A 12960-nucleotide genomic window follows, 5' to 3' on the forward strand; every position below is an offset into this window, starting at 1 on the left:
GCTTCAGCGGTATGGGGCGCTAGAGTTAGACATGGGCCTATGGGATTGTTCAAGAGTCCTAGCCTTGGCTTGCAGGAAGATCAGTGGAAGCCACTTGTGGTTGATAGGTGAGCTAGCCTGCTACCTCATGATTTGGTTTAGTACTAACCGTGTTTTCAGTTGTGATTTTGAGAGTAAAAAGCTAACTAACCCAGAGATTAAGTGGCCAACACGCAGTGATTCATGCTTTAAAGAAGTGGAGACATTATTTGTATGGCCCAACTTTTGTTGTTTATGTCAATAACTCATCTCTTAAATACTTTTCCACCTCTCTAATGTTGAGGGGAGGAAAGTGTCAGAATATGCAGCGGAGATGATGACAAAATCTGAGAAAACAAGAGCAAGTGCACTGCAGAAAAATACAGCAATGGAGAAGGAGAGAGAGAGAGGCGTGTAACTTTGCTCTATATACACAAGAAAATCCCGAATCTATGATACAACAAGTGGGGGGCCATGGGGCCATTTCATATGGCCCCATATGTGCAGTCGGCCTGCAGTAGGGACAGCCGACAGCCTGTGTAGACACCCGACTGCAATGTCCCTAGTCGGCCAGCATGTGTGAAGTCGGCCAGCAATGGAGGGAACCAAAGAGCAGTCGGCCAGTGTCAGAGCACACCATACTGTAGTCGGCCAGCATACAGAGGTAGCCGACATGCACAGGGCAGCCTCCCACAACAGAAAAATAGGAAAAAATAGGGAAAAAATGAGAAAACACCTAATCCGAGCAGGCACACCCACAACAGAGGCCCTAGTGTAAATGTATAGACAGGAGATGACTTCTAACACCCCCTCTCAGCTCCTGGATGTGGAACCAACCCCAGGAAGCCGGAGTGCCGCTGGAGCATAGCCTGAGGTAGAGACTTCATGAAGAGGTCCGCCGCATTGTCCTCCGTCGAACAATAAAGTAGCAAGATGTCACCAGCCAAGATCTTCTCACGTACAAAGTGATATTGTATCTCTATGTGTTTGGTCCGGGCATGGAAGACCGGGTTCCGAGCATTAGCTATACAGCTCTGGTTATCGCACTGGATGACCGTGGGCTCCTTCTATGGAAACCCAATCTCGCCAAGCAACCTCCGCATCCACACAACCTCGCAAGCAGCACCACAAGCAACCCAATACTCTGCCTCTGTCGATGATAAGGCAATAGTTGGCTGCCTCTTACTGCTCCTGAGCCGAGGGTAAAACTGTAACCTGAAGTAGATCTCCTCGTGTCTGGATCTCCTCCCCAATCTGAGTCACTCCAACCTTGGAGTCGGACTCCATCCATCAATCCTCCTGTGTAGAAGAGTCCAAGATCCTTCGTACTCTGCAGATACCGCAAGATCCGCAATCCTGCGTCCCAATGAGACTTCAACGGCATCTGCATGAATGAGCTCAACAACCCCACGGAAAAGCTCAAGTCCAATCTGGTGTTCAGCAACTAGATCAATGAACCAACCAACTGCTGATACTGAGAGGCATCAACTGGCTCACAAGGATCATTCACTGTTAACTTTGTGTTCGGGTCCATCGGCAACGTAATAGGCTTGCAGTTCTCCATCCCAAAGGCCTCAAGCAACTCATGAACATACCGCTGCTGAGAGACAAAAAAACCCCTCTGGGTCGTCTGCCACATCTCCAATCCCAAGAAGAAGTGGAGTAAGCCTAAGTCAGTCATCTCAAACTCCTTTGACAAGGGAGCCTTCGTCACTCCAATGTGCTCCACATGACCGCCGGTGAGAATGAGATCATCCACATAAAGGATGATTAACGTAACCATGCCACGTTCCCGAAAGAGATACAGGTTGGGATCTGCAACCCATCTCTGAAACCCAGTCCGGAGAAATAAGGAATCAATCTTCAGATTCCAAGCCCTGGGAGCCTGTTTTTAAGACCATACAAGGGCTTTCATAACCTGTAAACCATCCCTTCTGATCCTGGAACCACAAAGCCCGGAGGCTGCTCAACGTACACCTCCTCCTATAGGTCACCATTAAGAAACGCAGATTTGACATCCATCTGATACACAAGCCACCTCTGAGAAGAAGGACAAGAACGGTCCAAATCGTGGTCATCCTCGCTGTCAGTGCAAAGGTATCCTCATAGTCGATGCCTAGCCGCTGAGCATAACCCTTAGCCACGATCCTAGCTTTCTGTTTGTCCACCGACCCATCTCACGCATATTTGGTCTTAAAGACCCATTTGACACCAATGACTAACCGTTTTGACGGCCTCAGAACAAACTCCCAAGTGTTGTTCTTCTCGATGGCATCCAGTTCCACCTGCATGGCTTTCCTCCAAGTATCATATGCAAGGGCTTCCTTGACGGAAGTGGGCTCTTTGTCGTGCATGATACGAGACATAAAAGCATAGTTTACCTTCTAAAGGCTCTGCTGAATGACTTTTGTCACGGACTCTGTGCGATCTTCGAGGTCCGTCCTCTGTGTCCATTCGGAGGGAAGCTCCGTGACACCTGACTCCCAAAGGGTATCTACTAACCACCTGGGTACTCGAACAGAACACGGAGCCTCCTGCTGCTGCGGGGGCTCAACTCCAGCTGTGGACTCAACCTCCTGAACTGACTGTGGTTGTCTAGCTGGAACAATGGACTGGGAATCATCATCAGAATTCTTTGGGTCTCCAAGAAGTGGCGGCTCCTCAACAGTGGAAACCGGAACATGCTCATCAAAGACCACATCCCTGCTGACAACAATCTCATTCCTCTCTGGATCAAACAATCTGTATCCCTTGGAAAGAGAGTTATATCGCACAAATATAAGCTTTTGGGAATTGGAGTCGAGCTTCCCCCTTTGCTTCTTCGGAATATGTACATACGCATCGCTCCCAAACACACAGAAGTGGGAGACATCAGGTTTTCTGCCAAAGTATGCCTCAAAGGGAGTCATGTTAGGTACTGAACTTTGAAGTCGTCGGAGACCGGATGAGGATATGGACAACCGTAGCCATAGCCTCTCCCCAAAGTGAACGAGGAAGATCACGATGCTCCAACTTCGTGCTCGCCATCTCCACCACTTCCTGTTCTTGCGTTCTACCACTCCATTCTCTGAAGGCGAACCTGTATTGGCCAGTTCTCTCTCGATGCCATGATCTGCACAAAATCTGACGAAAGCATTTGAAGAGAATTCACCTCCTTTGTCAGCCCTGAGAGTCTTTACCTACAATCCAGACTCTTTCTCCACCATCACATGCCAATCCTTGAACCGAGCAAAAGCTTGGTCCTTCTGAGAAAGAAAATACACCCATGTAAATCTAGAACAATCATCAAGAAGCAGCATGAAATATAGAGATCCTCCCAAGGATGGTGTCTGCATAGGTCCACACAAGTCAGTGTGAACCAACTCCAATGGTTTCGAAGCCCGCCTGGAAGCCTACTTCCGAAAGGATTCCCTATGCTGCTTACCACGTATGCAAGAACTGCAACGTCCTTGCCTGCTGCCAACATCTGGCAAGCCACCACCATCTGGTCCCGGGAAAGCTCGCCGCAGCGCATCCACATTTAAGTGGTCAAACCGAAAGTGCCACAAGTCACCAACCTAAGAACCTGTCAATGAGGAGAGTGCGAAGAGTTTGTAGATACCATTCTCCACACCGCCTTCCCAAACAACCTGGCCAATCTCGCGGTCCCTTAGAGCAACTGAATGCTCCTCAAATTCCACCCGGAAGCCAATCTTGCATACCTCATGCACTGACAATAGATGAAAACCAAGAGTTAGGACAAAGAATAGGAGAGGAATGCTTACCCCCTTTGCTGTCGGGAATGATCTCCATCCGGCCCTCACTGTGTATCGGAATTGTGGAATTGTCGCCAATGAAAATGCAACCTGACTATCGTTTCAGATCCAAAAAGAAGTTACGGGAAGGAGTCATGTGCCTGGAAGCACCACTGTCAAGAATCCACTCCCGAGTATCCTTTGCGGTGAAGCCAACTGCCTCCTCACTCGAAGACGATGAAGCATCTGAGTCCATCATCTCTAAGTGCACAAAGGCTGGAGTCTTTGCAGCTGAAGCTGAAGAATCAGCACTCTTCCCAGTCCGCTTAGGACACTTCCTCCAATAGTGGCCTTTCTCGCCACAATCATTGCAAGACCTCTCGGCCTTCAGTTTCTCTCGGTCTGTGCCAGGCTTCTTCTCAGAAGACTTCTCCGATGAAGCCTTCTCTTTGCCCTTGTTGTTATTCCGGCCTTTCGACCGTTGGCCAATTAAGGCCTCCGAACCTCCGCCCTATGAAGGGTTCGTGAATCTTTCCTCCTGGTCCAAGACCATGGGCTCAAGCTCCTCCCACGTGATGGTGCTGAGCCTGCCACCCACTGGTAATCAAAGAAGAGTAGAAAGCTGAGTACTGAGAGGGCAAATGCGACAGCAACGTGATGTCCATATCCTCCGATGATATTCCTTCCCATCCTGAAGAACTTCCTGCTGACAAGCCTGCAACTTGTTAATGTGCTCCCGCATCGTTGATGACTTTGCAGGGTTCATAACCCGCATCTGTACTTCCAAGGAAATCCTCTTCATGGGCAATACCCTCTTATAGAGAGAAGCCAAATGCTTCCATATACCTCTGGCCAGCGTCATATGCTTTCTATGATTGATTACCTGCGGTGTGCAATTGAGGAAGATGAATGAACGGACCCTGGCATTGACACGATCCCACAACTGTGCCTGTGCCTCACGGTCCTTCCGAATAGAGGGTAACTCCCCTTCCTCTACCTCCGGCCGTGGAACCCCAACAACAATGAAATCAGCAAGGTCATAAGACTCTAGAACAGATTCCATCATTACCTTCCAGATGCCGTAGTTATTCCCATCCAACTGATGGTCCACTGGGAACGTGGGGAGTGTCGGGATCTTCACATGCTTCTCAGCCATCTCAAGTAAATCTGCCATTGTGGGGATGTAACTGAAAAGGGTGGGTTGGTGGAAAAAAGAAGAACTTAAACCTGCAAGTGGCTGTCTAGCAAATCAGCCCGCCTTCCTCTTGCTTCTCCTCTTCCCGAACAATCCAAAACAGTCCACCAATCAGCAACACAACAGTCCCCCTCTTGCTCTCACAATTCCCAAGATCTATCAAGAGCCTAGAGCTCTGATACCATGTCAGAATATGCAGCGAAGATGATGACAAAATCTGAGAACACAAGAGCAAGTGCACTGTAGAAAAATACAGCTATGGAGAAGGAGAGAGAGAGAGGCGTGTAACGCTGCTCTATATACACAAGAAAATCCCGAATCTATGATACAAGTGGGGGGCCATGGGGCCATTTTATATGGCCCCATATGTGCAGTTGGCCTGCAGTAGGGACAGCCGACAGCCTGTGTAGACACCCGACTGCAATGTCCCTAGTCGACCAGCATGTGTGAAGTGGAGGAACCAAAGAGCAGTCGGCCACTGTTAGAGCACACCATACTGCAGTCGGCCAGCATACAGAGGTAGCCGACATGCACAGGGCAGCCTCCCACAGCAGAAAAATAGGAAAAAATAGGGAGAGTGGGGAAAGATGAGAAAACACCTAATCCGGGCGGGCACACCCACAACAGAGGCCCTGGTGTAAATGTATAGACAGGAGATGACTTCTAACAGAAAGGCCCATTGGTCTGGGCTTATGCAAGAGTTGGATTTTAAGATCTGTTATCAAAAAGGTGGCACATGCCTTGAGCAAGATTGGGCATGTGAATCAGCTCTCTTTTGTTCAGATTCAGTGTGACCTTTTGAACTCTCTCAAGGTCTTGTATCCAAGAGAGAGATTATTTAGTAGGATCTAGGATATAGTTCAGGCTGGGGCGACCCCTATGAGTATTATATTGAGGGAGTATTCTATTCGGAATGGATTTCTCTTGCGAGGACCGAAAGCTGCCGGTGTGTAGGATACTTGACATGCATGAGTTCAGGCTGGGGCGACCCCTATGAGTATTATATTGAGGGAGTATTCTATTCGGAATGGATTTCTCTTGCGAGGACCGAAAGCTGCCCGTGTGTAGGATACTTGACATGCATGAGGTCAAGACTAAGATGTCCTGCAATGCCCAGCATACTTTGAGATCACATGCCACTTCCACTGCCTGTTCTTTTCTTAACATCATGTTCTATTTAGGATTCAGAGGATGGATGCCCTATGCATCTCCTACTAAGGATGCATATTGTATTATCGTCTCGTGGGCCATTTTGTCATGGGCCATTTTGGCCCCCTGCATCTGTTAGCAAGTCTTTTACTCAACACAAATAAAAAAGAGATTGATGAAATATAGACATACCTTCTCACCTGATAATAGTCTGGCTTTCAAAAAGGTTAGAGAACAAAATGCAAAGGATGGAATAAGCCTCCCGATCCTTCACGTGTTTCTCAGTCATCTCCAACATTAAAGCTTTCACCAATCTTTCCACTGCATAAACGTCGTTTATGCAACCCATGATAACTGTCCAATAGCTAGACTGTGAATAAATTTCCGATGAATCAATCAAGACTCCTGACACCTCTTCTCTCTCACGCATGCCACTTTGCTCAGCGTTACTTCTTTGTTCCATGTATTTGAGCAGCTTGGAGAGCATCTGGGATGCAACAACATCTGCAAGCATGAAGCTATCCATTATATTTCAGCATCCCCAGCCATACAAGAACAGTTTAAATCATCTATTACTGTGCCATGCAAGCCAATCAATCTCAAATCCCAAAACAAAAGAATAGTTTTGTTTGTATATCCTTTCCTTGTGCTTCTTGACAAGAACAACTTGGTGAGAGAGGAGAAGTGGAGCTGGGTGGAGCTGGACCGCAAATGAGAGGATGGGGCAGGACTGAGCATGTGTACTAGGAAAAGTAGGCAAAATGGGGCAGAGCTGATAGGCAGATGGTGGATTGAGCAGCAAAGAGAGCAGGTCGAGCTGGAGGGCAGACCGGACGTGCAGCAAAGAATGCAGGCCACATCTCAGATAAGGCGTGATGGCTAAGTTTTAAAATGGAAAAGCCAAAAACCCCAAAAAATTTCAAAGACAATCAAGCACCCCACCTCCCATTCCTTGAAAGAACAAGCACCACATTGCTTCAGTTATCAAAAGCACAAAACCAAGCACGACAGACCTGCATGCCCACGCCTGCAGAACCTTGCAAATAATTCCCCAATAAGAACAAAGGGTGCCTTGCTGTTATCTGCACATCCAGAATTCGATGTCCAGCATTCTTCCGCAGCCTCCAAAAAGTTAAGTGTAGCTGACAGATGAAAGTATCTATGAAGTTTTGTGAAGGAACCAATGAAATAAGCACTGAAATAAGTATCTATGAAATTTTGCTAATCAATGAATGAACCGATGAAATAAGCACTGCCCACATTACATTCAACTGCCAGAATCCCAAGTATTTAGCATCTGTTAGACCATGTTACTCTTGGCAAAAGGGTCTTGCAGATAATAGGGAAAAGCACACTTTCAACTTAAAGGGATTCTTTGCAAAGGAACGTTCAGAACATTCATCTAGTAATAGCTTCCAACCTTTTAATACCCCAGAAGCCACATATGCCAGTTCAAATATATATCAGCTTTTCAGAAAGTTTGTGGCAGGGGTTAACAACAGTAGGTGGCAAGAGGTTCTTGAAGCCATCCATGCCTGCATGCATTTTCAACCAGCTAGAAATGTGATCAAACACACGCAAGGATGCCTCAACACTTAAACTACAGCTCCTCGTTCTATTATTAAAGCTCGATGTGCTCGTGACAGCATAAACCATAGAACAGGGATCCTCTTCTCTCACGTTTGAGGAGTTCAGTGTTGTGCTCCTTCATCAGGAGTAGCGGAAACATGTCCATGGCACCCATGAGAAGTATTTCAGCATACACCACTTTTACATACTCGATAGCAGCATTGCAAAGGCCATGAAAGGCATGAAACCACATTAACTTTACACTGGTATCAGATTTGGTTGTGAGTTGTGTGCTTTTATACTCTTTGCCCAGAGAGCCAAGTTCAGCCCTAAGCTAAAGGTGTGTATTCCAGAGTTCTACCGTGGAAGCCAGAGATCACAGACTCTAAAATTCAAAGGCAAAGAAGACCGCAGTGAGCACAAACACTGGCTCAATCAGTAAGGTCCATAGAAGGTAGCATAGCACCCACAGCACTAGTTGAAGCTTAGGGCTTGCTGAGGTGGTTATCATGCAATGTAAACATGAGAATATCATGAAACTTGGATTTCAACACACATGAACGTCATGAGACTCAGACCAACATGTGAACTTCTCGCATGATAAATCTTGGACAATACATGAACTTCATCATATGGAAAATTTTGGACTATCACACTATCTCAGGATCGAAGTATGGCACCCGTCAAGACACAATCTGCATCCCTCCTCGACTGATCCTGCATGCACTTTTTGCATAACTGAAAGCAATATACCAATGGAGGTTGATGCAAACGTGTCAAGAGAGAATACCTCCTGACTTGAGATGTGCCTGCTTTAGCATTAATGATGAGGTTAGGCTAACATTTGTTGGTCGCATTAATTGCATTCTTAATATTCAAACTTGTGCAAAGTGACGTTAAGGACACCTTGATTAATTGTATGGGCGATGACTTCCAACAATGGGAAGAACCTGTGGGAAGTCAAGACCTGGTACAAGCCTACATCATGCTCACACTTAACACCTTCGGTTGGGTTATGGTGGGTATGGGATGCCACGCTACGTGGAGAGCTATGGCAAGGTGTCGGTCTAGCTTCAGGCTTGAAGGGTGCTCCAGAATAGAGTTTATAACTGGGTGGTGAGCTAGTTGTTCCCCTCCTTTATGTGGTCAGAGATGTATTAAATAAGTTTGAGAAATGATTTGTAGGCCAAGGCTGAAATGAATTGATCCTCACACTACTTTTTTTCCTTTTTTGGGTGGTGGTGGTGGTTGTTTGGTGTTGGGAGGGGAAGGGGAGAGGGGGTGTTTATTTGCCAGTTCTGATACTATTATCAAGCTCAGAAACAAGTCGAAAACCTTTTATCTGGATACGGAGAGAGCAAGGAAGAAGGTGCCTTAGGCCTTGCTTTGTCCGGTATAGAAGCAATCAACTGAGCTAGCGTCAAAACCGTCTGATTTGTTCCAGCAGAGCCTCCGTCTTGATTTCTGATGGTAGATTCTGATACCATTTTCCCCAAGCCACCATTCTCAAAGAGGCAAAGGACTAGGAGCCTGCACAAAACAATTACTAAGAGAAGGTCTAGGGTTTAGGGTTTAGATTTTAATGGTTTATAATTGTATGTAGCCAGAAGAATGTAAGATAAAGATCATAACTAGCAGGAAGTAAGAGAAAAACCTTTCAGCTACTTTGCATATTGAACTTGTTTCGACAGAAAGCCCATCCTCAACTTCATTATAAGCAGGTGCCAGTGCAGGTATCAACGATGTCACCACTTCACTTGGTGGTGCCAATGTGAAGAACAAGTCAAATAAGTTCACCTGCTCCGTGGATGAGAAACATGCTAGCCAATCCGGAGCCACGCCTACAAGCAAAGCAGACACAAATCCAATCAATTCACCTGCTCGGCAAATGAGAAACATGCTAGCCACATCTACACAGAAAGTAAACACAAATCCTATCACATTTCAATTGCTAAAAGAGTACGCCAGTCAGATCTGCAAGGGTGTAAAACATACATTGAACATTATCAAAGAATACTCAATTGGTAAACACGGTGTATATAACAGTCACAAAATCAAAGCTAAGTACTTCTCCCCCTTTATAACTGCTAGGGTGTACAACATACAAGCAACATTATCAAAGATACTCAATTGGCATACACCGTCTATATTACTGTCACAAAATCACACCAAAAGCTCCCCCTTTGTAACTGCTAGCTCTTTATTCCTTGTAACCCCCTCCCTATGCTGCCTACTTAGCTCTTCCAGATTCCTCGACTGAGTTTCTGAGGTTAGCTTGCCCTCGCAGGGTCACACCTCTTTGTCCCAGCCATTGTAGCGCGTGTGTCACCAAGGGCATAAGGAGCATGCTGACCTCACGTCATCCCCACCTTCCTCTAGCTTATCATTGAATCTGTTTAGGGTATCAAACTTAGTGGCAACTAAACACGAGGGGTTGTGCTCCTTCCGGGACTTAACCCAACACCTTATGGCATGAGCTGAGGACAGCCATGAACCATCTGTGTCCGCATCCCCAAAATCACTCCTCTCTTTCAAAGGGATTCACACCATCTCAAGCCCTCGCAAGGTTCTCCGCTTTGCATCAAATTAAACCACATGCTCCACCGCTTGTGCAGGCCCCCATCAAGTCCATTGAGTTTCATTCTTGCCAACATACCCCCAGGCGGGATACTTAACACGTAAGCTACAGCACTGCACGGGTCGATATGCGCAGCTCTAGTATCCGTCGTTTACGGCTACGACTACTCGGGGATCTAATCCCATTCGCTCCCCTAGCTTTCGTCTCTTAGTGTCAGTGTCAGCCCAGCGGAGTGCCTTCGCCTTTGGTGATCTTTTTGATCTCTACGCATTTCACCGCTCCACTGAAAATTCCCTCTGTCCACACCGTATTCTAGCTCGGTAGTTTCCACCGCCTGTCCGCAATTGAGCCCTGGGATTCGACACTTAAGGATCCACTTACAGACACTTTGCACCCAATCACTCCGGAATGGCACAGAGTTAGCCGATGCTTATTCCTCATATACCATCATTGCTTCTTCTTCAAGAAAAGGAGTTTACGACCCATAGGCCTTCTACCTCTTCGCAACATTGCTCCATCAGGCTTTCGCCCATTGCGGAGGATTCCCCAACCACTAGGGGCGGTCTCCTACTTTGACGCCGAGCGCAAGCTCTAGCCAGATGGTAGAGGAAGCTTCCAAATATTCTCTCCAAAAGAGAAAGATGACTCCCGTTCCGGAACTACCTATTGTTCGAGGTGGAGACAGGCATTCTTTCAGGGAAGCAATGGCTCGGAAGATGTCTCGGAAGGAACACAACAAACAGAAGATGCAAGTTTCTCTGGTGGAGGATGGACCAACGGGTTGTTCCAAGCCCACTTGTTTTGGGAGCCGGTGAGTCTTGCCACAAAAAGAACATTCTTGCCACAAAAAGAAAGAAGTTTTGGAGGAGACTTAGACACTATTTGGGTGTTGTGGACTTTGGTTTTCTCCTCGATATTTATGGGATTTTGTCCCAAAAATTTTGATTGTACATAAATATATTGGCGACAGGCTTTTTATCGAGATAAGTATTTATGTTTAATGCTTTTCTTTTGTAAAAATTTGGTATTCTGTATACATGTTGAACTCCCTTGCTAATGCAAGTGGAGAGTGTTTCTCATATCTATTTTGAGATGTGTTTCAAGAATATTTATTTTTCTGAAAGGCGTTTTCATTGGAAAACATTCTGATTCTAGAAAAGGCTTCTCTATGGTGTTGATGAATAGTTTATGGTTTGTCTTGTGTACTGGAGGCTCCTAGCAGTATGGGATGCTAGAATTGTCGCCTACACAAGGATCTCATATGGGGTGTATTCTAGTGGTATGGTACACTAGAATATGGGGTGTATTCTAGTGGTATGGTACACTAGAATATGTCGCATATGTGATTACAAAACTATGAATTATTTACCAGTACCATGGATTGGCTGATTCTAGTCTATGAGCTGTTTTGAAGCCAACATGGCAGGTATTCTGCGCTCGTATGTTTGGTGGAAGATATGCAAGGTTGTCCTAGACAACAGTGTGCCGGTTGAGCTTCCCTGGCTTTTTAGTCTGAACATGTGCCTGTTTTGGCAGTTCTGCGGAGAAGGATTTCTCCAATCGATCATGCCATGGCACATTCCTTTTGCATGTATGTGAATGGATCCCCGGAAGGACTCTGGTGTGAGCGCACTGACATGTCAACAGGAGTTTATGTCTTTTGCATGTATGTGGATGGATCCCCAGGAAGGCCTCTAGTGTGAGCCCACTGACATGGCAAGAGAACATGTGTGGCTTCTGAGGCTTGACATGCAAAAACATGTATGGCTTATGAAGCCTGACATGACCGAACATGTGTGGCTTATGGAGCCTGACATGACAGTACATGTATGGCAGATATAGCTTGACATGGTGTGCTTTTCTTACAGTACATGTATGGCAGAAGTAGCCTGACATGGTGTGATTTTTCTCAGGACTAGCAACCCTGGTGCTCACTTCGTACTTATGTTTTAGGAAGGATTCGGCATCCCTAAACATCCAAAAAAGCGACTTATGGATTTATGAATATTTGCAACACAATTGGCTCTTGTGCTTGTGTCTAGTTATTATCAAAGTTATTGACTCAGGATATGGATACAGTTTCTTGATACACTTGGCTCTTGTGCCCGTATCTGACTTCGGGTCGTGCATCTGGAATTATGTGATACTACTGATGGACAGTGGATCTGCTATATTTGAAGGATATTTCAGTGGTATCAAGTTTATACAGTTGTGGACAACTATCTTATAAGACGGAGGGGATGTCACCAATTTGATCCTCTCACCAATCTTGAACAGTGTTTCACACACTGTTTGGAACCAAGGTGTGAACGGGGATTTTCCACAAAAGAAAGCTGAAGCATTCACTGGCATATTTTGGCCTGAAGTGTTGGCTACAGAGCATGAGCAACATGGGGTATTATTTGCTGATGTGACTTATAAGGTTTATAAGTCAATGGGTTCATACATCATTAAAGTTTGGACAGACATATTATTATTTGGGCGTGGATTTATGGACATGCGGGACAGCTTGTGGTCCAAAAAGTCAATAAAAGCCAGGCGCCCACCTTTTATGAGATATTTTTATAATCTAGACACTAAAGATGGCAACTCTAGTCATTTATAGAGTTTTTGGCTAAAGAAAGCTAAAGCTTGGATATTTTTAGCAAGCAAAGCTACTTTTGCAAAAAAGGAAAACCATTAGCCATATTTTTAGAGCTAGCCGACTCAGCTAAGAG

The 12960-nt window shown here is 45.8% G+C and overlaps 1 protein-coding gene across 3 annotated transcripts in view; it reads right to left on the bottom strand.

Moving 5' to 3' along the window:
• LOC147637053 (uncharacterized) overlaps positions 1 to 12960 on the bottom strand; it is a 121056-nt gene that overhangs the window by 85300 nt on the left and 22796 nt on the right. For all 3 annotated transcript variants that reach the window (XM_086800667.1, XM_086800668.1, XM_086800669.1), the window contains exons 4-7: positions 9320 to 9506; positions 9016 to 9195; positions 7110 to 7255; positions 6297 to 6600 (exon numbers count right to left, since the gene is read on the bottom strand). In XM_086800667.1, coding sequence (XP_086656793.1) covers positions 6297 to 6600; positions 7110 to 7255; positions 9016 to 9195; positions 9320 to 9506 — 817 coding nt within the window. The remainder of the gene's footprint in view (positions 1 to 6296; positions 6601 to 7109; positions 7256 to 9015; positions 9196 to 9319; positions 9507 to 12960) is intronic.

Source organism: Cibotium barometz, chromosome 7, assembly GCF_041138505.1.
Source record: "Cibotium barometz isolate CiBa-2024 chromosome 7, ASM4113850v1, whole genome shotgun sequence".
Classification (NCBI taxonomy): Eukaryota; Viridiplantae; Streptophyta; class Polypodiopsida; order Cyatheales; family Cibotiaceae; genus Cibotium; species Cibotium barometz.